The sequence below is a fragment of the Drosophila navojoa genome, chromosome 4 (genome assembly GCF_054131105.1).
Source record: "Drosophila navojoa isolate 15081-1374.11 chromosome 4, UAZ_NAV_1.0, whole genome shotgun sequence".
NCBI lineage: Eukaryota > Metazoa > Arthropoda > Insecta > Diptera > Drosophilidae > Drosophila > Drosophila navojoa.
In genome coordinates, this window is record NC_142892.1 from 5212178 (window position 1) to 5238421 (window position 26244).

The 26244-nt window shown below is 41.8% G+C and overlaps 1 protein-coding gene and 1 non-coding gene across 9 annotated transcripts in view; both read right to left on the reverse strand.

Moving 5' to 3' along the window:
• Eip63E (cyclin dependent kinase Eip63E) overlaps positions 1-26244 on the reverse strand; it is a 127228-nt gene that overhangs the window by 8493 nt on the left and 92491 nt on the right. For 7 of the 8 annotated variants that reach the window (XM_089260566.1, XM_089260573.1, XM_089260568.1 and 4 more), the window contains 4 exons: positions 26006-26194; positions 11159-11197; positions 3817-4034; positions 2345-2436 (listed from right to left, as the gene is read on the reverse strand). In XM_089260566.1, coding sequence (XP_089116692.1) covers positions 2345-2436; positions 3817-4034; positions 11159-11197; positions 26006-26194 — 538 coding nt within the window. The remainder of the gene's footprint in view (positions 1-2344; positions 2437-3816; positions 4035-11158; positions 11198-26005; positions 26195-26244) is intronic. The other variant, XM_089260567.1, reaches the window with a different exon arrangement.
• LOC115562079 (U7 small nuclear RNA) lies at positions 3491-3555 on the reverse strand. Its single transcript, XR_003980042.1, has one exon. It is a non-coding gene; the product is annotated as a U7 small nuclear RNA (small nuclear RNA).

The following is a 26244-nucleotide window of genomic DNA, read 5'->3' on the forward strand; positions in this document are numbered from 1 at the left end:
CCTTGCTCCTTGGCGACATGCGAAATTTTCATGTAAGCGGCAGCTGCAGAGCAACTCAGGCAAATTACACGACAACAGCAACAGCAGCCAGGATACATGACTACAAGGATGTGTCGGCTGGTTTTTTGTTGGGGTGGAGCGGGTGCCATGAAAAATGTATGAGAAAGCTGCCTGCCTGCATTTGATAATTTCCAACTGGGTCAACGTTTGACTAGCTGGGCGTGGCAAGGCGTTCGATAAGGGCGACAGCCATGTCGCAGGATATGGGCCAAACTTTAGTTGCGTTAATGTAATAATAATATGATTTAGTTAAGCATAGCTAGAGAGGGAGACAGAGAGAGAGAGGGAGAGGGAGGGAGAGGGAGATGTAGCGCGAAAGTTTTGCCTTTAAGCAGCAAAGTTTGACGCCAGATGGCGCTACTGTTGACAGTTGACCCACTAAATGCTAATCAGACGCGTTAGCTAAACTCGAGCAAAGTTCAAGTGCTCGTGCCCAAAGAAAAACAAAAACTTTGCCAAGTCCAAACAGAAGTGAAATCATTTATGAAAAATCTCTCCACAATTGACAAGCCAACTCTGAAGGAAGGCCGCATAAATCTTAACAACAGAGAGGACTGAAAGCAAAGGCAAAGCCAAAGCCAAAGGCAAAAGGCAAAGCAAAAGCTAAGCCAAGCAAAAGGCAAAGCACTGACCCAAATTTGCGTATGAAAATGCTAATCAGCCGGCCAAGCCGAGCGAGCCAAATTTGGCTTGAATGCAAAGCCAACAACGGCTCACAAGTTGTCATACAGCGCCAATTTTCATTTACATTTTCCATTTTGCCATTTCCCTAGTTTCCCATTTGCACAGCTCTTGGCCACGTTTCCTGCTTGGCCCAGATAAATTAGAGCGAATTAATTGCATTCCGAATAAACAAAGCTAATTGGAACTCATTTCGCATGTGGCTCGACGCTCTGCATGCCAAATGAGAAGCCGAAACCAAAGAAACACACACAACTTTTCCTTGTTCTCCTTGTTATGCACGTAAATGCTAAATGCCCATTGTCATAGGCGGAGGACGGCCTGCAGCTGCTGGCAGCTGGGAGCTGGAGTCGAGCTGGGAGCCGGGCTCTGCAAATGATTGTCAAATAAATCAGCAAAGCAGGCAGCGGCAGCGGCAGCAAAAGTAAGTCGGCGACGCCAATGCAGCTGACAGCCACTGGGTATTCATCATGTGGCACCCATCCTCACTCCACCCACTCCACTCCACTTCACTCCACTCCACTCCACTCATTGCTTGTAAATATAAGTAGCCCGCCCCCGGCCCCTGCCCGCCTTGCTTTGCCCTGGCTGGCCTGTCAGAAAGGTGACGAAGCTTGTTTTTGTTGCCCGCGCTCATTTGTCAAATTATGAGCGACGCAGCTCAAGAAAATCAGAGCCGGCGCAAATGAGGCGGCATTTGTTAAGGAGCAGGAGAGCGAGCAACTGGAAGGAGGCCGAGGCCGCTCGGCTGCCAACTCAATTGTGTCAAAGGCGAGCGGCAGAGAAAAGGGTTACGCAGGCACTTTGAAAAGTGCGTTAAAGAGACCCAAAAAGCCAACACAACAAGCAGGAGTAGGAGTAGCAGGAGCAGGAGTAACAGGAGCAGCAGGAGCAGCAACAGCCACTACAATTGTATGTATTTTGCCAGCACAGTTTTGTGTTTTTTTTCCTCCTTTCTAAGCCCGCCTTGCTCCATTGTTGCACTGCTGCCCATTGTTGGCCATTTCCTGCTCGCAGTGCCTGCCCCAGCGCCTGATTGATAGCCGCATTTGCATAGGACAAAAAGAAAGGAGGAAGCTGCGATTGTGTCTTTGTATCTGTGTCTGTGTCTGGGCTGCTGTAATGAGCCTCTGCCAGCAGCTCCACATAAATAGTATATATAGTGTATATATAGGACGCTGCATGGCAAATGAGCACACAGCCGGATGCAAAACGATAAAGAAAGAGTGCGAGTGAGAGAGATGGAGAGAGAAGGCATAGCAAGTGCTGCTCGAGCAGCATTTGTAAATAAATCAAGAGAAAATGGCGGGCGGCATTGTCACACAATTCTGCTTAAAAGGCATTTGATTTAGGCGCAACAACTGTAAAGCTGACAGGATGGGACGCAACCTACAAAATACAGGACATGTCCAACCCGTTCGCTCGCTCGTCAGCCTTGAAGCTCGTCAAAATTCATGGAAGGCAGCGGAGCAATAATTTTGCTTAACCCACTGACATGGCAACCCAATTTGAGGACCGCAACTTGATTTATGGCACTCAGTTGGGACCCCACTATATACATATACATATATTTACGTCTATGTGCGTGTGTGTGTGTACTCACTTGCTAAATCCTTTGTAGACTGTCGCATAGGAGCCCTCGCCGAGCGGTTCCAGCTTAACATAGGCCTCCTGCTTGCCGAATGGTGAGTCGCCCTGCGGGGTAAAGAGAGAGAAATAAATAAACAAAGTTGTAATTAGCCAAAAGTTTTGCAAGCTGATCTTAATTTATGTTGGAGACAATTCTTATCAAACTCAAGTTAAATTGTTTTCAACTGCCGCCTGAAAGTATGCAGCGAAGTGTGTTTGATTTGCCGCTCAAAAGTAGGCAATGGAAATTTGCATTGTCAAAGAAGCGAAATTTGTGCATATAAAGCAGTTGCTGATTTGTTGTTCCTATTGTTCCAATTCCAGGAACAAAGACAAGCGTTAACATAGATGTAAAGAACATAATATATATGTACATTAATGGGGTATATAATATATTTGGACGTTCACTCAGCAATTTCGTTTTTATTAGCGCAGTCGGAACACAACAATTGTGTAAACCATTTGGTGTAGCTCTACACCTTTTCTATTAATCAATGCTAGACTCAAACGAGTCTGTACTTAAAAAGCTATTCCCATGTGAATATTATTCTTTAATTGTGGTTGAAGCAAAAAGTGTATCGATGTCTGCGTCGAGAAGCAGCTCTATTCTACTTTCATCTGCTTCTTCCATTCCGAGTAACAGGTTAAGCTCTATGGAAGTAGTTGTCCTATTTGTCTACATTTACTCTGATTTATTGTATGGAAGTAGTTGTCCTCTTTGTTTGAATTTATTCTTTGGTTTATAGTATGGAAGTAGTTTTTCTCTTTGTCTCACAGATCTATGTTGCCAGATGAGAGAAACCATAGAGAACATTTCATTGACACAATCAACCGCAACTTGGTTGATATTATTGATTGATATAGGGGTAGAGTTTGGCTTTTTTAAACCAAGAAATATATGCGCTCTTTAGACTAAAATATTCCCAACTTGTTGGGCGTCTCTACTCTGAAGACCTTCCACATTGGAATACATTTTATATTTCTCTTGCTTAATAATAACCAAAAGCCAGCTCCTTTTCTCTATACAATCAATTTCCATTATTGTTTGTGATTGTATTACAGCTACTTTACTTTAACGTTGCATGTTGAATTAGTTCAACTTGTAAATGTATTTCCTTATTTGGGACTCTCAATGCCAAAGCACAGGGTCCCACCAGGACAAATTTCAAAGAGATAAAAATATTTTCAATGACTCCTCCAAGCTCAACGCTGTGCACTACACTCAAGCGCCGCCACAACCAGTTGAGAATTGTAAGCGCACAAATATGAAAAAAGGCGCACAGAAGTATGCAACGATTTATGCGCAGTTCTCTGTGTGTATGAAGAGCTATATCAAATGACCAGCAATAGAGTACAGTTAGACAAAGTGAGTGCATAAATTGATGGAAATTGATTGAGTGAGAGGAGAAATGCATTTACTGCTGCTTTTCATTTCACTCTACTTACCCCAAATGCACTGAAACGTTTGCGTCGCGGATGCGGATCCTGTTTGTTGAGAAAGACCTCGGACTTGGGTCTGGGCGGCTTCTTGGGTCGCATGACGACATGCGAATGGTACTTCATCTCCTCCCTGATGTCATCGTCCAACAGCTTGCTGTCCGACGAGACCGACAATTGTCGCTGTACGCGATCATGATGGTCGGTGCTGTCCGTGCTGCGCCAGTCTGCAAAGGGAGGAAGAAGGAGAAGAAGAAAAGAGAGTAGAGTCATCAAAAAGCGAGCAAAAGCAAGGAAAGGAAACAGCTTAATGAGATTGTACAAGTGCTTGGAGTAGACTACTTAAAATCTAAATTAGTGTACCACACAGAGAGAAGGAGAGAGGCAGAGAGACTGTCAAAGAGAAAGAGGGAGCAAAGGTAAGAGAGAACAAAGCATAAGCCAACAAATGGCCAGTTGCAGGCTGGCTGAAGGACCTTCAAGGAGTGCAGAAAAGGATTTGGGGCTCGGCATAATGAGGCCACAGCCACGCCCCCCCAGCCAGTTGTTGGCAAGTTTGCTCATTAACCCAGGAGACCGAGAGGGGGCTGCCAGAGGTGGCTGCATCATCATCATCATCATCATCAATGGCCAGCCTTGAAAGCGTTGCATGCAACAACTCTGCGGCCACTGTGGCAACTCTGGCATGTTTACACAGCGGCAACCGAAACCGAAAACCGGAACGAATCGAATCCGCTGAAGCTCTGCATAATACAGCTGGCAAATATAATAAAAATGTTTCAAAAGCTCTATATGTATAGGTGAGTGTAAGTGTGTGTGTGGGTGTGTGTGTGTGTGTGGCAGCAGCTGGCAGCAGGTGGCAGCCAGTTCAAAGTTGGTCTAGGACAAACTTTTGTTGCAATTGTAGCTGAGGGGCGTGGCAGCTGCTGCTGCTGCTGCTGCTGCGGCAGTGGGTCACCTAGTAACCCGATGATATTCATTGACTTGGGAGCGTGTCAGCCAGCGTGTCCCTAGCTGGCTTTCAATTTGCTTTAGCAATTTGTTTGCATTGCCACTGCCACGCCCACACAGCACAGGCACAGGCACAGGCTCTCTCTCTCTCTCCCACTCCCACTCTCTCTCTCTCTCTGCACTTGGCTTCGCCCTGTTTGTTTGGCTTTCTATTTGAGCACTAATTACATTTTAAATTATGTTTGCTTTTGGCATCGTCGTGGCTGCTGCTGCTGCTGCTGCTGTGGATGCAGTTGCTACCGTGACTGTTGCTCTGACAGCTGCACACACACACACACACGCGCACACAGGTGTGTCTGTGTATCTTTGTGGCTTTATTGAAATATTTATATAATATAGTTGTGGCTGGCGGCTGTTGCCAGCGCAGTTTGGTTTTGTTGCAGCCCTCGAAGAGTGGGCGTGGCAGCACGTGTGCATTGCATGATATATACAGTTCAATGCGAGCGAGCGTAAATAATGGAAGCACGTGAGCCACTAGCGAAATTTTAAGCAACTTTTGCTGAAACTTAAAGCTGCCCAACATCCCCCACCTCTCGTACTGTTAAGTTTGCCTCATTTGCGATGCATAATTTCGCATTTCCTTGCCTGCGCACAATGATCAAGTCCCCGGTGTAACACTTGCTTAAACTCGTCTTTCAATTTCGCCAACTTCAGCTTTCATTGAATTGCATTTCCGCTGGGCTTCTAACCCACATTTCCGAGCAGAGCTCGCAACACCTACTCATATATGCACACAAACACACACACACACACACGCACACACACTCAGGCATTCATGCCACAGTCAATGGCCTGACCATAGTACGAGAAAGAAAAACTCCATTTAGGAAACTGAGCGTTCAAGAAGGTCTTCCAACTCCATTTGCTTTCACCTCGTGTTTTTTTTTTCACGCCTCCCCAAAAAGCAGCTCTAGCTGTTAGTTCTGGACTAGAAGTTACCCTGGAGTTATTGTATATGAGACTTTAAGGAGTTTGTAAGTACTTAACAAAGTTTTTCTTTCTCTCTGAATTAGAACTTTGAGCTGCTAAGAAGTTGCGCTCTTAGACTTGTATGATTCTTGGCAATAAATTTAGCAAATTTCAACAATAATCTTCACTAAATCCATACTCTACATATACCATATTCTTGACAAATAATTCTGCCTAATAAAATCTAAAATATTCGCAAAAAGTTCTACATATAATCATATATCTAAATATCACTATCAAATGGCAGTTTAGTAATGTTGATTAATCTCTCATTTGATAATGATATTTAGATGGTATATCTGATTATATTTCGTTACTATTCTCCCATCCACAGATATATTTCCCCAACTTCAGTCTATGATATTCTCCAGTTTCTCTCTCAAAACTGAAGTGCTAAGTGTTATGGCTTTTCGTTAAACTCATAATAGGGCATAAAACCTATCTGGATATCGTCTGTCGCCCATCTCGACAACTATCACGCCTTCACCAACCCCTAGCTACATCTTATGCGCACAGGGTATACAGCCAGCGAAGAGAAGAAGAAGAAGCAGAAGTAGGAAAAAACTAAATAAAAACCAAATTTAATATGCGCGCACAAGATGCTCGCTGTGGATGGCGCTTCCTGTTGCCTGCCTGTTGCCTGTGTTGCCAGACAGTCAAACAGAATGTTGAGAAATGACTAACATAAAAATTAAAAATTCAACAGCAGCCGATTGTGCGAGGCGGGGCGAGACGAGCTGGCATGACGTAAGGCGAAAAATAAAATAAAAACTTTTGGGCAAACTTGCCGAGGATAACAGGATATCAGGATATTAGTATATGAAACGCTGCCTTCACGAGAACGGACGTTCGTTGAAAGCTAATCCGACTGTGAATCGCATATGGCACACACACACACACACACACACATGGCATATGTACATATTAGACGAAGACAGCGCACAGAACGTTCCATGGCAAATGTTGACGGCGATTAAATGCGCAATATGCGCCATAAATGAGCCAAATAAAAGAAAAGAAAACCGAGAGGAATACTTGAAGGAGAACAAAAACAAAATGAAATAAAGAAAGAACAGATATTGAACGAGTAGAGCCACCGAGTGCTCACAGCTCCAGCCAAATCTCATCTCATGCTAGTGCCTCAAGCAGACTTCTCTCTCTCTCTCTCGCTCTCTCCCTCACTGTGTCTGTCTGTCTGCTCCTCCTGCTCGATGACATTGTCGTCCTGGCAGCCGTCTTGGCTACAGCTCAAGCAAAAGGGGCAAAAGGGGCAAAGAGCCGGGCACATAGATGAAAGCCATTTGATTTGCAGAAATTGACTGAGCATTGGCAAAGTGGCTGTAAAATTGGAAAAATGACTCGCAAGGCAAACGACTTTTAGCGCTCTTCTACCACACATTTGGTATATTAGAAAGTTCAAAAAATTCCAATAGTTGTGTGTGATTATTCCGCAGCGAGTGCCAACAATGCCAATGGCAATGACAATTCCGAGACACAAACTTGGCGCATATCAAAAGAGCTGGCGATAATCATTTGGCAATGATAATGCCAATGCGAAATGGCCATGCTAATGGAACAGTTGGCAACGCTTACCGCATCGCGTGGGTGTACAGACACATATGTCCATCTATCGATTAGGGTGGCTTTCATAACTGGGGCAACTGGAGCAGCGCTCTAATGGCGCTCAAGCATTCAAGTATTGAATGCAAGTTGTTTATGACTTTAATGAGATTTGTAACATTGATTTGTGATGTTGCTTAAGTGATCTGGCAACACCGAACAATGTTGCATGCATATTAAGTTGGCTGCGCTTGAATATTACACAAGATATCTCTGAATACCTTTCGTTTACTCTATGAGTTAGCGGTTAGAGATTCTGTATCATTCTTCTTCTCTGTAGAGTCTCTATGTTTTGTCATTCTTTTTTTTCACTACCATCAAGTATACCTGCCTCTACCGTCTCTCCAACTCTCGCGCTTCCTTAGTTTACAAACCACTTGCTCAGATCAAAACTTTACAATTCTGTCAAAATTAATACTTAAAGTTCTTCCTCGCTCACCTCAACTTTACAAACTATCTTATGGCATACAAGAAACATTATTTACATCTTCTCTCTCTCTCCCCCTCTCTCTCTTTCCATGTTTATAGCTACTTCCTCCTGCGTTTTTTTACAGCATTCATAAAGTTATATAGCCGGTTTTTGGTACTGCACTCAAGCGCAGCGAGCAGTCCCCCGCTTTGTCTGTCGTCACGGTCCTTTCGGAACTCCTTTAACGCCTTTATGCTTAAGTTTTATTGCGTTACACACTAAAATCTCTCGGGCGAATAACTTGAAATGCAAACAGAAATCAGAACAGGAAACGGTTCACAAAAACAACAACTCAAAGAATAAAATGATAAACCAAGGAAATGAAAAGAAAAAAAAAACAGTAAGGAAAATGAAAACTGAGTGCAGAAAATTCGCGCATAAAATGAAAACAATGAAAATTATGCAAGCGCGTTACATCAGCCGAGCAAAAGTAGAGGCAAAAAAAAAAAAAAAAAAAAAAAAAACAATAAGAAAAAAATGGAAATAACACAGAAATGCAAAAATGTGTCATACAAAAAACGGAAATGATAAAAATAGCGGGCGCTGAAGCAGCAGACTGTGCGGGAGGCGGGACGCGGAGTAGTCGGGTGAGACTGTCTCTGATGCTGCTGCTGCTAGTGCTGCTCCTGCTCCTGCTCCTGCTGCTCCTGCTGCTGCTGCTGCCTCTTGGCGGCGGTCATAGTTATGCAAATGCTATGCAAGGATGTCACGTCCTGCTGTGACTTAAAGCCAGCCAAACACTTGCACGCACACACATGCGACCCCAGTGGGTGGCTAAATTGTATCTTTCCCCAGGGTCTTCATATATTTTTTTTTCTTTCTGTTTTTGCATATCTGCAGTGTGCGTGTGTGCGTGTGTGTGCGTGTGTTTGCCCTGCTGTTGGCGGCATACCCCAACTGTTGGCCTTTTGCATTATTGCATATTATTCGCAATTTCTGTTTACTACTCGTATTTGTTTTTGGCTTTGCGGCATTATTTATGACTCCTGCCCAGGCCGGCAACAGACTATCATAATAAAAAGAAAAAATCACAGCACAGTACGCTGACGAGTGGCTCAGACACGCCCACACGCACCACATACATCAGCTAGTGTGTCGCCTATAAAACAGAAATGAGCTAAACATAAAAAAATTTTTACTTCTCATTTGCATAAGTACGCGGGACACGTAAAGCGTGCGAATTTATGCTTCTTGTATTGCTCAAGTGCACTATGAAACATTGTTTTTTTTTTTATGATTATTATTAATATACCCTGTACTTGATGGGCATGAACGAAATATGGAAGAGTGCTGATAGTGGAAGTGGATGACAAGATTTCTACTGCTACAGCTGTTAAATTTAGAATTGATATTTTATCGGGGTATTTTAAGGGGTATCTGCTAGTCGAGCTGACCTTTTTTTCTATTTAGTAGAAGTAAACTAAAGTAGAAGTAAATGCAGGCAAAAAAGATTCTGCATTAAATTGTCTTTTCAACTTTTTAAGGAGTATCTGTTAGTCGAGCTTAACTATAAAATCTATAGTACCAGCTGAATATTTACATAAATAGCTATGCATTATTTAGCATTAAGTTAGGTACGCCATTTTATACTATACAAACATTCACCAACTTTGCGCGGTATCTGCTAGTCTTGACAACTCTAAATATTTTATCGCTCTTATTCATATGCGCGTGTCACGCGTTTGCGTAAAAATTTAATAAAACAAACATTCGCTCAACTCGTTGAAGCGTACGCCGCAGGCCCCTTTGGCTCGCTCCATGTCTAGCCAAAATAAATAAAATATATGGCAAATGGTGAGCGTATATATATTTATGCGCCGGGGTGTATCGCCAGAGTGAGTATTTCCTCCTCGGCCAGCGACAGGAAATACAATTTTGATAAATGCAACAGCACAGCGCGCTCCAGCACGATGGCCATCGACAACGCATTTCAAATTGGGCAACCAGCCACGCCCTACAGCCCACTGCCCACCGCCCACCGCTCACGGCCAGAGTGCCAGCTTCATCTCTGGCGACATCAAGTGTCCTCCAGCTGGAAACATTTGCGCTGTTTTTATTTGTTTGCGGACCGTTTCGCCTTCAACCGTTCGCCGTTATGTTTGTGATTTATTATTCAGGCCAGAAATTAAATTTTGCTCTCTTTTTACAGCAGCCTCGCCGTCGCCTGCTCTCCTTTGTGTGTTTTGGCAGCCCTTTTAGTGTCACACCCACACCCACACACACACATATACATCCTGTGCCTGCTTGCTAAGTGCCACAAAATTTATTGTGTTGTTGCTGAATTCAATTACAGCGATGATAACCGAAAGGAAAAAAGGACAAGGCCAAAGCCGAGGCGATAGCTCGAGATGGCGACAGGAATCCAGACACCAGACTCTCCAGACTCTAGACTCCAGACAAGTGCAGTCAATGCCAAAGGGATTTTCAATATTGCATCCTTGAATGCCACACACACACACACACACCCATACACACCCCACAATCACACACACACACACACACGCATACCCTCACTAAGCCTCGCAAATGTCTCAATATGAAAATGATAGCCCGCTGCGTTTTGTCATTAACTTTAGCCTGTCGACTGCACTCGGCGAGCAAGGACAACGGCACAGGACGACGACGACGACGATGATGATGATGACAAAGGCAAATTCTAATGCCAAACTACACAAACAGAGGGCACAAAGGACATCATATCTATTTTAATGACATTTTGAAAGCTTCTCCCATAAAATATGATTATTTAAATTGCTGTCAAAACAGTCATAACCAAAAGAAAAACACGCAGGAGTGCATAGTAGGAAATGCTCAACTAGAAAATACCCGGAATGCCATGCTGGGCTTAGAGGGAATGGAATATGTGGAGCCCAGCTTTTATCTATGTATGCTTACGGAGTATATACAATACATTTAAAGTGTATATGATAGCAGCTCAATTAGCTGAAGATATAATATCGATCATTATCGATAATTTTAATCGATTTTGGGTTAAGTGACTCATGGAAGGAGCTAGTTCAAGTGTTTAACTTTTTTAGGAGTCACGAATATCCACGTTCTTATTTATATTGACCCGACATATCCATAATTTCCAACAGACACAATATACCCCATTTAAAAAAGCTGCAGGGCATACAAACTACTATTAAAATAACCATCTAAAGCAATTTACGTTAACAGCATGCAAAAGTTTGAGCTATGCATATAAAAAACTACAAGTTTTAAAGCTACACTAAAGCTAAGGCTAATTTAAAGCTAGAAATTTTTGGAGTGCATCATTACCTTGTGGTTTATTATTATCATTTTTCGCAGATTCTTGTGCTAAAAATAAAAGGTAGAAAAAACATATGCAAATTAAAATTAAAAATTCGTCGCAACATAAAGTCAATTTTAAGCTAAGCGGGATTTAAGACTAGGTGGAATATTGCATAGATAAGAACATGTGATTGCATAAATGAGTGAGACTGAGATTGAGCAAAAGCAAAACTAAGTAGTTTAATATAATGAGATTTTGAAATATAGGTAATTATTTGATATGCAATTTAATATACGACAAAAGCTTAGAAGATAAGAATGGTAAATAGGTACGAGTTCATATGAGTCTTAATTTAAATTCTATTTATAAGTAATACATGAGTAAAATAAATAATATAATGAAAGCAGCAGGAAATTATATAGAATGATAGACCTAAGCAGTGAGACGATTTCATACATAAAGGAGATGGAATAGAAGATGCTATAGAAAAAGAAGAATATGTGAAATATTTCTTTATCTATGTAAAGCATTTCTTTATCCATGATATCAACATTTTCTCATTCTACTCTCTTTATTGATACTCTTCGCCATCTTTATGCTTGATATGATCTAACTTATTTTGAGCCATAGATCAACGACTAAATTAAAGCATTATCAGAATCACACAGAGAGGCAGTTTTTAGGGCTGTTTCTGGCACTTAAAGTCCTAACTACAAATAGATTCCATTTGAATACATATATATTCTAATCTAGGCAAAGCTCTTGATTATGTTATATGCATTTTCATTTCATAGCAAAAAAATTGTCAACGAAAACTGAATGGCTTAAGAGCTCATGGAGCAAATTGATGTGCAGAGCAGAGCGAGTCAGGTATATATGTATATGCAATTCAGACAAGGTGTTTGCTTTTTTCAGACACACTTACACACACACACACACACACTGGTTATTATTGTGCGCATATCGATTTGCAGCTGAGAGTAAATCCACTCACAAAACAGCTATGCTATGGCAGCTATTACACGCTTGTTGACCAACCAACGAGCAATACTTGAACTTTATCAGCTCTGTCTCCCTCTCTCTCTCTCTCTCTCTCTCTCCCTCTCTCTCTCACTCTCTCTTTCTCACCGTCTCTCTGTGTCTGCTTGCTGTTAACTTTGTGCACAAATAAAAGCATAAATCGCGCGTAATAATTGGCCAAAAAGCACATTTAATGGCTTATATACCACGTCAAGGACGCGGCAAGGCAAGGACAATGGCTGCTGCTGCTGCTACTCCTGCTGCAACAGTAAGTCGTTAAGAGATTTACTCCTTGGCCATATTTCTTTTTGCACTCGACTACACCAAGCGCAAAGAGGTCTCTGAAATTTCGCTCGTATGTTGCTATATTATTGAATAAGAAATTGACATTTGATTAGAGATTTGGACGCTGTGTGCGTGTGTGTGTGTGTGTGGATCGACCCCCAGAGTCGAACTCTGTTGTGGCCTGCGGCCACGGCCACAGCTCGGACTCGGACTCGGACTTGGATCGGGCAGCATATCCTTTCGCTCATCACTTCCAATTACCGCTTATTTATTGCTTCATTTTCACTGGCAGAACTCACTTACGCAGCCCAAGGGCCAAGCCAAATTGATTTGTGTCCGTGTGTGTGTGTGTGTGTGTGTGTCTGTGTGTGTGCTTGGATTAAGCTGGCGACCGTTTGAGGATTTGTAGCTGAACTCTTTCCCGGCCATTACGTCTACAGCCAAGGGATTTATTAAGAGAAGCAGCAGCAGCAGCTGAAGCAAAGGAGTAAAGCAAAACTGTTGCCGGTTGATTGTGTTTAATTACTCCAGCCAAAGGACAGCCATGTCGAACATTGATTTTCATTTGCGATATAATGAAAAGCGTTTCCAATTAGAAACCAGCAGAGCAGAGCTCGCTTGTTATTGTTGTTGCTGCTGCTGCTGTAGTTGTTGTTGTTATTAAAAGACGAATCGACACGTACAAACAATTTGCGCGACGTGAGCCAAAACCCTTTCATTTTTGTTGTTCTTTGCTCAAAGAGCAGATTTTTAATTGCAGCCAAGTCTGCTTGGCTTTGTTGACAGCAATTTGATTGGACGCCAACAACACATAATTACTCATGCCACATGTTGCACGCCACCAGAGGCGAGACGAAAGGCCGCCGGGCCAAGGACTTCAATCAACGCTGTTGGCTCGAGGTGTGAATTGTGAAAAAACGAATTTGTTTATTTAATTAAAATTGTGCGGGGCCAGCGAAACTGAGTTATGGCATTGTTTGGGATTTTCTTTTGAAGAATGGAAGAGCACAGCATGCAAACATTGTAGTTGCTTAGGCTGGGCTGAGAGTGCTGCAGGTGTCTGACGCCATTGATGTTCAATTTAGCTAATAAGCGCTGAAACATGTAGCTGAAGATGATTTATATTGACAGAAATTCTAATTGAAAATCCCAAAAGAATTGACTCAAGCAATCAGAAATGAATAGCTGAAGCGAATAACTCGAATAAAGTAGTCCTGAATAAATAAATTTAATATTTCTTTAATTATAAAAAAATAAATAAATATTCTCAGAGCAATCCCATCTAAGTTTCGCGTACTACAAACAGCAGGTAATCTCTTTTTTCATTTCTAAATCTTTTAGGAACTCTTCTGTATCGATGCAGGAATCGTAACAGCTTTTCGAGTGCTGTCTGTCTGTTGTCTGTTTGGCAGCTGATGGATGTGGCTGAGGCGGCTTAAAGCTAAACAACAATAGCACTTTGATGTTTTCGTTCACGTTTTCGTTTTCTAATTAACAGGCAAGCCGCAGGAGTAGCAGCAGCAGGCAGCAGGAGTAGTAGCAGCAGGCAGCAGGAGTAGCAGCAGCAATCGCAGCAACGTCTGCCTGCCTGCCTGTGGAGTAGTAAATCCATCAAGTTTCGGGTATACACGTCCGCACGGTCCGCCACATCCTGCCGAGACATGCAGGCAAACACGCAGCAAAGGATATTACTTAACAAATTACATAAAATTACTTTTCTTGTACGTAACAGGCAAACAAAGCAGTCGAAGCGAGCGAGAGGAGGGAGGGCAGGCCGGCACGCCTCCCCAAGAAATCGCTTAACGATTACAGAGTATACCAACAGAGTTTCTGGCAGAGTAGCTGAGAGAGCTGCGAGAGGCAGGCGAGCGGGCTAAGAGATACATAATATGCTGCTGTCAAGTCGAAAAATGTTAGGCCTCCGAGCTTGGTGTTAAGGGTTGTGTGGGGGTGGTGGGTGGCTAGCTGATGGCTGATGGCTGATGGCGTGTGGCTTGGCTTGCTAAGCTTTTTCCACTTTTCACAGAAGCGCTGTTTGCGCAGCGCAAACAAACGAAAAACAACAGCAAAACAAAAACCCAAACAATTGGCGGCATCATTCATCATGAGCCAAAACATATGACAGCATATTTTATACGTATACAGTAAAAGAGAGAGAGAGAGAGAGTGGGAGAGAGGGGGTGGGAGGGAGAGTGTGATGGGTGGGCTTCCCTCCCACAAAAACAAAGTTGATGCTAATTAAAAGCCTTGTCTGCTGCATACGAGCTGACAATTATGCAAGACGAGCAGGAGACGGGAAGTCGGTGCCGTATCAAGTAACGCAATGGATATGGCCCGAAAAGGCAGCTGTCGCGTTTCCGGTTACATTTAATGAAAATGCCAAACAATATGAATGAAAACAATACGCAACACCAAATAATGCTTGGCTTGAGGTGGGCGGCGGCAGCGGGGCGGGCAGGCAGGTGAGGCAAAACGTTGACGTTTCGCTCAAAGAGGCCAACGCAAATGCAATTACTTACTAACGGAAAATTAGTGCTGCCATTGTGCATAAATTGCTCCACACACACAAACACACACACACACACACACACGCACACGGGGCGTATGCTTGCTATGCGACTGCGCTTTTGTAGCCAGCTGCCACTATTCCACTGCCTTTCCCCACCCTTTTAACCCCCCTCCCCCCTCTCTCTGTGTGTTAAAGTGTGCGCAAATTATGCTCATCATTGTGTGACACAATTAGCGCTGGGGCCAAGCCCGCAGAACGCATGAGGAGCGCAACTTAACCCTAATGGATGCATATGCCAGGCCAGGCAACAACAGCAGCAGCAGCAGGAGCAGCAGCAGCAGCAGGAGCAGCCGCAGCAGCAGGAGCAGCAGCTGCCTGCCACTCTGCAATTTTCTCATTTTTACTGCCATGCAAGTCATTTCATGCATGTGAAATTAGTTTATGTGCGCAATTTCAAAAGAAGTGCACAAAAAACGCGAAAAACAAAGAAAGAGAACCGCTAAAAATTTCACACTAAACGTTGCCCATTATGCAACATTTTGTTGCATGCAGCCGCGCGGCGCACAGGTGCAGGAACAGGCAAAAAGGCAAAGCGCATGCATCCGTCTTAACAGTTTCAGTTTAGTTTCGCCAACTGCATTTGGTCTTGTGCCCAAGCCTAAGGCGCTTTTCCCAACTGCAGACTGCAAATCCTTTTCCGAACTGACTTTGCAGCGAGCCAAGTTCTTGCACAAGCGACAATGCAATTTAGATAAAAACAATGCAAGAGTTTGTTGTGTGGATAAGGTTTTGCAAGTTTGGAATATGTTTTGCTGCAGGTTTTAGAAGGATGAAGAGTCAAGTCAAATGTGGAAGAAATGGGAAGAAATATAGAAGAAGATTAACATGGAACAATATAACATGGTTGCTTGCATTAAAAAATATTTAAAATTTCCACATTTCACTGACTCTATTGAATTTAGTACTAGCATAGCTTGAACCTAAGAGTTGATCGTTTGATTCGCTATGCTCTGCACGTGCAATTGCGCTGAGCAAACGTCTTTGTTAGAATTAATTTAATATTAATTGTAACTTTTTATTATTTCATATGCAAGCCAGACTCTCTGCTCAAGGTTTAATAGATTTCCTCTTTTTCTTTACATTTTTGGCCTATGTAGATATGCTCAGCCTAACTATATCATGCCCAAAAAGCAAAACTTCATAACATTGATTAAGTTTACTCACACATACATACAAAATCATTCCCTACTTCACTATGATAGCCTCTGCTCAGCTCTGATTGCCTTTTCCAATCAGACACACTCAACACGAGGCCGCTCTAATCAACTTAAATTTCATATTTCAACTCACAATCCTTCATCAACTCAATCACAATTCGACAAATTCGGCCAATAACAACTTAAACTTGAACAGGAAATTCATCTATTCAAACATTCGTTCTGTTGATTACATCTCAACAGCAGCTGCTGTCATTGAGCTACTTGGGCATTTATTTATTAACGAAATGTTCTGGCTATTGCACAATTTTTCTTCTTCTTTCTCTATTTTTTTTTTTTCTTGCGATCATCGAAATATTTATCAAAGTCAAAAACATCAATCAACTAGCTGCAATTTGTCCAAACATTATTTGCTTTATGGCCCAGTGGTCAGACGGAAATTGTACAATGGCCAAGAAAATGAATTGATTTCTCATACGAATTGTTGTGGCCAGTGGCCACAATGCAGGAAACGAGCAGGTGACTCGAAGGGGGCTAAGGACGAGCCGCATCCAAGTGGATATCAAGCCAATTCGATTGCATTGCACTGGGATAAGCCAAAGCCGCAGCAGAAATTCAATTTCGTTGCAGCATTCCCCGTTGCAATCCTTTTATTACACTGATGGAAAGCGGGGCAGAGGGGAGGGGGTAGCGAATTGTGGAGAATATTAATAAGCAATAAAATAGTCCATTGACTGTTGTTGCAGCTGCCACATTTATCCATAATATTTTTACAAGCAGCACGAGGGGAAAAAGCAAACCTGAAAATAAAAGAATTCTCTTGGTTTAAGTAATTGCAAACGCGCTTTCTCTGCTGCATTTTTTAATTAACTTCAAAAGGTTTGCTCTGCAAACAGAGGGCGAGAGAGAGAGACAGACAGAGAGAAAGAGAGAGGGGGAGAGAGTGAGCTGCTGCTGCTACTCCTCCGACTCCTTGATTTGAGAGCCGTCATTATTGTCCACTGATTTGTGGCGATGGCAAATAAAGCCCGTGGGCGTGGCCAACTGCATCTGCAATATATCATCGACGGCGACATGGCCCGTACAACAACTAGAAACAAACAAACCAAAAGCAAGCAAAAAAACATTGTTGCACGCCTTCCGTCAAGCGTTCGTCATAAAAAGCAATCGAATGGTCTGGCCAAACGCGAATTGTTTGCCAGAAGGCAACAGCACTAAATGGAGAGAAAGAACCCCCCAGTTGTGGGGGGTGGAGGGCGTGGCCGCTGGCTAAGCTCAGCGAAAACAAAAGACACGTACACAATGGCCACGCCACGGCCAACAGCAATGGCCATAGCACGGCCCGGTCCAACAGAACGCGAGAAGTGCGTTCGGGACTTAAATGAGACATTCCCTTGGCGAGCATGTCGAGAGTGGACAAAGCGCTGGTCATCCAGCAGTGGTCAATAAAAGGTGCACAGTGGTGCGATGTAATAGATCCTGGACAACGGGAAGAAGCTCGAATGTTTGGGGAATAAGTTGCAGAAAGAGCTCAAGCTAAATTTTGCAGTGTATGAAATATCGAAAAATCGCATAATCGATACTTTCCCAGTTTTCCGCTTTAACTCTTTCTGTAACTTTGTTTAGCTATAAATATATGAAATTATATTCGAATTTTTAATAAATAAATTGATTAATTATCATTTATATTTAGAATGGATTTGGTATGAAAAAATCTATCTATCGATAGTTTTTTTTTTTTTAAACAGATTAATCATCCTGATGCATTTTATATATGTTTTTTAAGGAGTTAGCTAATTCAAAACATGGCATTAAAAATATTCCACTTAATATATGGAAATATATGTGTCAACTAACTAACAATCGACAACAAAATCAATTGAATATGGCTTTAAATAAATTTTCATCAGTAATTTGAGAGAATAAGTATAGCAAAATCTATCGATAGCATATAATAGCTACCATACAGTTATGCAACATCAATAATATAAGAGAATGCATATTGATAAATATATCGATAATAGCTAGTAATTGTATACAGCATATTCCCATGTAGATTAGAGGCTTCCAGATGTCTGTCGATTACAAAATCGACTGCCAATGCACCACATCAAATATCAATAACTACAGCAAATGAATAATTGGTTGGCCAATCGACAACCTTTAACTATTATAAATGTCATGTCATGTCATTAGTTAAGTTTTCAATAAATTGTCGACCCATTCGGCTTCAGACAATCAATTCCAACTACTCCTAGTCATTTGCTCAATCAGCTGCCAATCGATAACTTGACACTGTCGATTATCATATCAAACGTTTTGCATTTCATGCCCAGCAATTGAAATGTTTCGTAGCCTACTGATAGCCAACGCATGGCTGGTGACTGATTAATCCATTATTGAGCCTGGCTAGGCTTGAATGCGAAGGCATCTACTATCTATTGCCTGCCTCGACCACAAGTACCGCACTCAACTCGGCCCTGGGCCTCCTCAATGCTCAATCAGGCGCCTAGGCAGCGAGCCCCGCACTGGCCCACGGTGCCGTTGCTCATATGTAAACGACAATCAAGTTGAAAAGCAAGCTACCCCAAAATCGTAATGGGAATAATTTGCAGCAATTTCATTCAAAAAGCCTCTTACACACAGACATATATGTGTGTACGGCTGTGTGTGTGTGGTTCGTCACGTAAATGACAATCAAAATTTGAAGCAGTCTCTAGCTCTCCCTCTCTCTCTCTCTGTCTCCCCATCTCTCTCTGCTGTCTGTGTGTGCACTGCCACAGGAAGGAAGCGACTGGCCTGCAATGTGTCGAGCTGACCAAATCAAATGCGTGCCCCAAGTGCCCCAAGGCTGTCAGAGTCAACACATTCATCGAAACGGGCCGTATCTGCACTGGCAGACGGCCGAGAGCAGGACGCTAGATGCAGGATACGAATGAATCGCAATCTCCCCATAGACCAATACAAATACGCAGAGGCAACCGCAGCTGAAGCTGCTTATAATCTGAGCACACACGTGTCGACGACTCTGCGTGTGTGTGTGTGTGTGTGTGTGCGATGGGTGGAATGTGTTACAAGGATATTTGCACACACACACACACGCACACACACGTTAGTTACATGGCCGAACCGTCACTTTGTCATATTATGAATCCTAATTCCGTTGGAGGCCGTGACCTGAAGCCCCCGCCCCTCTCTCCCTCTCTCTCTCTCTCCCTTGGCATATTGTATGAGCGCCTGATGACGTTATGGATACTTCAGCTGTCACTCAAATTGCGAGCACTGTGCGTTGATTGCAAGCGCCGCCAACTTAAAGGCAGCTCAGCCCATCGGCGCCCTTAAAGCACTCGCATTTTATTATGTCGTGTGGCTGCTGCCGCATGTCTCTGGGTCTCGCTGGCTTCCTGCAGGAATTTATAATGACAGGCGTGAATTTTCATATTGGAGCTACTCGGAGACAATGTGATGTGACGGGCGTGGTGGGCGTGGCGGGCGTGGCACTGGCCAACGGGCATTGTTAGCCCAGCCAGTTGCAATAAAATGCGCGTCAAATTGTCTTGCGAGGGAAGGGAAAGGGGAAGGGGAGCAAAGTAGCCAAGTGGCCCCAGCTTGGTTGGGGGAGTTCAGGGCACTATTAAAAAGTTTGCAACCCCCGCCGGCCAACAGGATATAAAAATAAATGTAAAAAAGGAGAAAAAAAAAAGAAATTGTGGCTGGCAACGAGTTGTTTGGGGCCATCCGCATCGCCCCACCATAATGAGCTTAGTATGCAAAATGCGGCGAATTGTCAAAAAGATTCATTTTCAGACAATTTTGATGCCCTTCTTCGGGGTGGGTGCAGAGGACAGTTCGGACAATGCTCGTAATATTGGCTGCTGGCGGAGTTAACTTTAAAATTATGTGGGCGTGGCAGTTGCTTACAACTTTCACTCTATACGGACAAAGTTTTTCGCCCAAAAAAAAAAGGGAGCTAGAGAAGAATTGATTACATTAGCCGAGCGTCATTCATCTGAGCTCTGTATTACATCGCATTATTCATATTTATCTGCTGACAGACATTTTCTTTTTTTGCTGCTAAAATTCAGTTGGCAGCGAAAATCGATGGCTTGGAAATGACTCTTTGCATATTCTTTGAGGGCTCTGATTGCCAACAGTTTCTCTAGCCAATTAGCCAGGCTCGTGCTTTGATCTTGCAATGAAATCCCTATGCAAATGCTGCGCGACAGCCGTAAAAATGCCCAAAAAAAAAAAAAAAAAAAAAAAAATAGGGAAAGGAAAAAATAATCGACCGCAAATTTTCCATGTCAATGCATAAGTCGCTTCATTAGCCAAAACCTCGGCTGCAAAAGGGAAATCTCGCTCACATCAAACAAAAGCAAAGCAACAAAAACCACTTTGCCAACTAAATCATTAAAAATGCGCCACACAAAGCCCACCAAAAAAAAAAAAAAAAAAAACCGGAGGAAAGGGAAGCCGTAACTCCAGCCACAGCCGGAAAAGCACAAATACGGGAAATGCGAAGAGGCGACATGTTTTTGCTTCGTTAATAAACTGCAACGAATTTGACAGCGGGTAAAGCCACAGAGAAGGGCTGTCTAACCGCAAGGCGACAGGACTTCTTTGGCTGGCAACGCCCGCCTAATGGCCGCAACAGAGAAGAACAGGAAAAGCCAGCGAAACTGTCAAAGGGTTGCCACCATGAATGGTAAACAAAGCCAGAAAGGATGCTGTTAAAGGGAGTAGACGACTTGAAGATACCACGACTATTAAGATAAGGGCAACAAGTGCCGTCTATATTAGCTTTGAGTCGACAAATTTTACGATTTGAATATGAACTTTAGTCTGATAGAGGTAAAGGTAACGCTTTATATAAAATGTGAGGAGACATATAATAAATACAGTGAATAAATAAATACAGTAAAATATAATAAATAAATACAGTGTTGCCTAAAAGTCTGTATACCTAACTAACTAGCGCTTCTTTTCTTTTTTAAGTTAGGCCTAATCAAACTAAAATCAAAAATTAATTTTAAAATATTTAAGAGATTAGAAAATCTTGTTATATCATTAAATATCATATTATATTATATTTTAGACACACATCACATACAAATTCCAGCTTTACTTCTCACCTTCGTACTCTCACAAACCTCTGCAGCCAAAAAGCAAAACAATCTACCCCACTTACCCAGCTGCCTTTTGCTCTGGGTACACATAAAAAAATCACTTAAAGTATTTCGCCAATAAATTTAAATCACAGTCTGTCGACTGGGGAGCGGCAAACGCTATGAAAACAATAGACAGCAAAACTCTCTGACTGAGTTTCACCCCTCGCAAGACAGCGAGCACGAAAATAAAAAATAAAAAAAAGCAGAACAACAAAATGTTAAAACAAACGAAGCGCTGAAGCTGAAAGTGCCAAAAGGGCCAACACAAGTGGAGAAAGTACGAACAAAGCATACCCTTTATAGGCCCTTTGGTTGAGATAAAGAAAAGGAGTTTATAAACAAAACAAAATTTATTGTTGAATTAAAGTTTATTAGAAATATATGAAGTGAAATTCAGGACATAATATTTAAGTAGATTCAGCAAATGGAGTTGATTAAGCTGATTCAGCCTAATGGGTGTAAAGGTAAGACAGCTGTGGAGTCTATACAGTAGATCTTTCATATATACACACACTCTATATACCAAACTCCGTTAGATATGACTAAATATCCTTGCTATAGTCATATAATCTATGTACCAAGCTTAACCATAGAAAAAGCTGATATAGACAATCCATGTCCTATGTCTTCACATACTTTATATAACAAACTCAGCTGATATTAGCGCTGAATAATAGATAATTTAAGAATAATTTTTAGATCTTTTAAATAATCTGCGAATGCAATTAAGAGCAGCGTCAGCTATATATCTGCCAGTTCAGCCAACTATCCAGATGCCTTCTATATTTAAATAAGCTTAGCTCTGGAGTGAGCTATCTCCATCTTCCATATCTACACACACTCTCTTGGTATAAACTCTACTCGAATTAATCTCTAGAATCTCAGCCAATATAAGGCTCATATCATATTGCCCGTCAGCATCACTATACCCTGCCATAACAGCAAAATAAACATCAAGTGAAGGACAAGTAACGGCGCATCAGAAGCCAAATAAAGCGCTAAAAGGATTTAGTCGCGCGTGTAAAATCCTGCGGAAGCAGCGCGAGAGCTGCGGGGGGATCGCTGACATAGCTGAGGCAGTTGAGGAACTTGCCAAAAAGTTGGGCAATGAAGGCGTGGCAGCAAGTGGCATTTTTAAGCGCCATGCAGCCGAGTGATGCATGTGGCATGTGGCAAACACCAAGCAGCTGCCACACACTCGCACACACACACCCTCACGCACCCCTCGTGATTTAAATACTCGTAATTTTGCGTGTCGCGCATAATCGTGGAGCATGATTTACAATTTTGTGGCGCCACGGCTATGGGGCGGGCCGTTTGTCAAATGTTTCGCTCTATGCAAATTTGCCAAATATGTTTTTTCAAGCAATTTACAATTTTCCCGCTTCTGCTCCTCTTTTATAACTTTTCTAATTGCCCAACAAATGGCAGAGCTTCGAAAAGGGAATTTTTTTATTTTATTATGTTTTTTTTTTGGGAAAGGTTTTCCTTGCATAATTTGCGCATATAAACCATAATCTTTGTTAAGGGCAACATCTTTGCGACTATAAATTGCGCATATCCCGGCCGCGCTTCTAAATAGCAACAACGTTGTCGAGCTGAAGATAACATATAAATCATCTAATCAGAACAACAACAGCAACACGAGAGCGAAGCATGAAAAACTGAAATTGCTTTTGGCTGCTGCCAGAGCGCCGAGCTCTGGCCCATGCGCGCTCCGGCTGAGCTCTGAGTGGGTGAATGTGCTTTCAGAGTGTGTAATTTATTGTGCGTTACATAACTTTATGATAACTGAACTGTAAAGCATTTGCCGGGCGGGGGTAGCTCGAACAAGTTTATTGATCGCAATGGCAAAAAGAAACAACAGCGAACTGAATTGAAAACTTGGCTAGGAATGAGGGAAAGCAAAAACTATTAATCAAGGGTGAACGATGGAGATAGTATGAATGATATGTGTGTATATGTTTATGTGCATATATAAAATGATTTTACAGCTACTTTAATACAAATTTGTAGGCGTCGATGGAGATACTAAAGTAGAATTTTGTTTTATTGGAATTTAATGTGAATAAATAAAAAAATTTAGAGATTAAAGGGTGGTACAATAGGACCTGCTCTTACAATTAATATGCCCAACATTTCTAGGTTAAAACAGAGACAATGAGACACAATTGAGAGTTGATTTCTGAAGTTTCAAGAGAAAACTTTGGCTCAGTCAAACTTCCACTATGATATCATATCTCCAAACCAAACAAAAACTGATCTATTTAACACTATTCAACATATAAAAACTTCTAATACCGACTCAAGTTTCGCAAGTTTAAAGTATCTCAAAAAACAAGTCAAAAGCTTTGAAGTGACGTGCAGCACGAACTGATATTTGCATGCAGCAAAAGTTTTTTTTTTTGGGGTTTTTTTAGCCACAACCTTTCACACTTTTCATATCAGGCCAAAGTTGCTGTGTCGGGAAAGCAAGCAGCAGCACACGTAATCCTTGCAGTGCACCTCGCCAAATGCAATAAGCAAACATGGCAGCTAGCGCCACCTAGCGTCGCGTAGCAGCAGACCAAAGCCAGAAGTGATATAGCGACGGTGCATTAAACTTGGCTAAGGTGTCAGCCAGTCCAGGACCTTGGCAATATGTGCAGAGCCAGCAAGAGAGAGAGAGAGGGGGAGAGAGAGAGACAGAGAGAGACAATGGACTACAGATAGCTACTCTATGAGGTATGCAACACAGTTTCCATTTAACTATGAATAATTCTCATTGTTGTTGCAGATGTTGTTGCTGCTGTGCATTTGCTTGTTAATATTTTCATTTCCGTTGCTTTATGAGCCGATTCCGTAATGCCTAGACGTAGACAGAGACAAAGAAAAAGTGAAAAGAGAGAGAGAGAGAGGGAGAGAGAGAAGGATGGCCTGCGAGTTGAGTGCCCCGCTTTACAAGGACAATAACAAGAGCAACAGCTTCAAGTACAAGCGCCAGCAGCAGCAAGTCCTTGTGCCACGGCTCATCATCAGTCGCCTTATCGGCAATGTCAACCAGCTTGAAGTCGCAACGACTCACGAACCCCAAAGGGGGTGCCGGCTCCGGCAGGACTTGAGATTGTGCCTTCATTTTGCCATTGTTTGCATAAAATTGCAATTTACAATTATGACAATAAAATGAAGGAGCAACAGAAAGCAGAGAGACGGAACTCAAGACACAGAGAGAGAGGGAGAGGGAGAGGGAGAGGTAAACGGAGGCAGCTTAATGTGCATCACATTGGAATTCAAGCGCATTAACAGCCAAGTTATGATATGATAAACAATTTAAGCACGTCTTTAAATGACGAAAATTACAGATAAAATATATGAAACGAAAATACAACAGCAAAAAATTGTGAAAACGTTGCTAAATGACACAAACATTTGATAAATTACGCTAAAGAAGAAGCAGAGGCAGAGGCAACAGCAGATGTATGCAACGTGTCGAATAAATTGAGCGCGTGAAATGCTCGACTGGAATGGTTTATCTATGCCACTGGGGAAATGTTCTTGGCCATAATTAGACACGCGGCCCGATATTAGTTAGAGCCAAGGCATAAATTACGGCACTCAGTCAGTGGGGAGCGTCAAAGCGTTTCTCGTATCATTAAATTAGTTTTTGTGTGTGTGTGTGAGTGGGGGATAAGGGAGGGGTAAGGGAGCTATTCCAAGTCTACTTAAATGAGAGATTATTGCCAAAGTGAGGCAATAAATTGCGCAAATCTTTATGAATGAGCTCGCTTAAAGTTGTCCAAAGCGCAACTGTGAAAAAATTTATATGAACAAATCGTTTCTCGTCAACGGAGCGCTGAAAAGTAGGCAATATATTTTTCTTTGATAGGGAATGTTGCGAAATGAAGAGAGAGTTGCTCTGAGAGTTGAAGCTACGTTTGGTGTGTGTTTAAAGCTGTCTGTACTTTTAGTATTTACTAATATGGAATATACTAAATAAAGAATATACTAAACTATATAAATATGTATTATATATTTTATGAGGTTAAAATGAAGTCAACTTTAACATATTGAAGAACTTGCAGAAGTTGAGACTCTAAAGTTTCAATAAAAATAAATAATTAAGACACGATAGAACTGTATTATAATATGCTATGGCTTTATATATCTTATATAATCAATCTAAATGTATTCAGATCAGTAGCTCTGCAGTCTCAATAAATTTAGTTTAGACTTTTAGTAGTAGTATTTTCTTGCATATGTAGCATATACCACATACATACATATATTCATATAAAATATAACACCATATATCATTATTTTTTTTTTTTTTTTTCTGGCATATATCCTTATATCAACGATATCTTTTGAGTATATGCTAACAAAAATATTAGATTCCAAAAAGTTTAAACAAGTTGAATAAGTTCTTCAGAAACTATTTTTTATGTTTCATAGAAGTATAAGCTCTCTATATTATATTTTTTAGTATTCTATGCACGATAATAATTAAACACTCTATAATGAAACACAATATATAATCAATTATGAGTTCATAAGTTAACTAAAAAGCCGCCTCGTCTATTCGCTGCTCACAAAGCTCTTAATTGAACTCTGATTAGTCATGATATATATAATACATATATAAATGATATATTATGATATATATACATATATAAATTGTGAATCTATCTAACTTACCGCCATATCTGCAATTCGTTTTGTCAGCGGGTATATTGCCATTGGGCTCGAGGCGATCCAGATACTCCTCCGAGTTGTAGCCATTGAATGGAACTTTATTACCGTGATTATGATGGGCGCCGCCGCCGCGATGATGATTATGATGATGATGATGATGTGTCGAATCGTCGCCATCCTCGCGGGAAATAGCTGCAAATGGAAACACGGAAAAAACATACATAAATAGATGAATGTATATA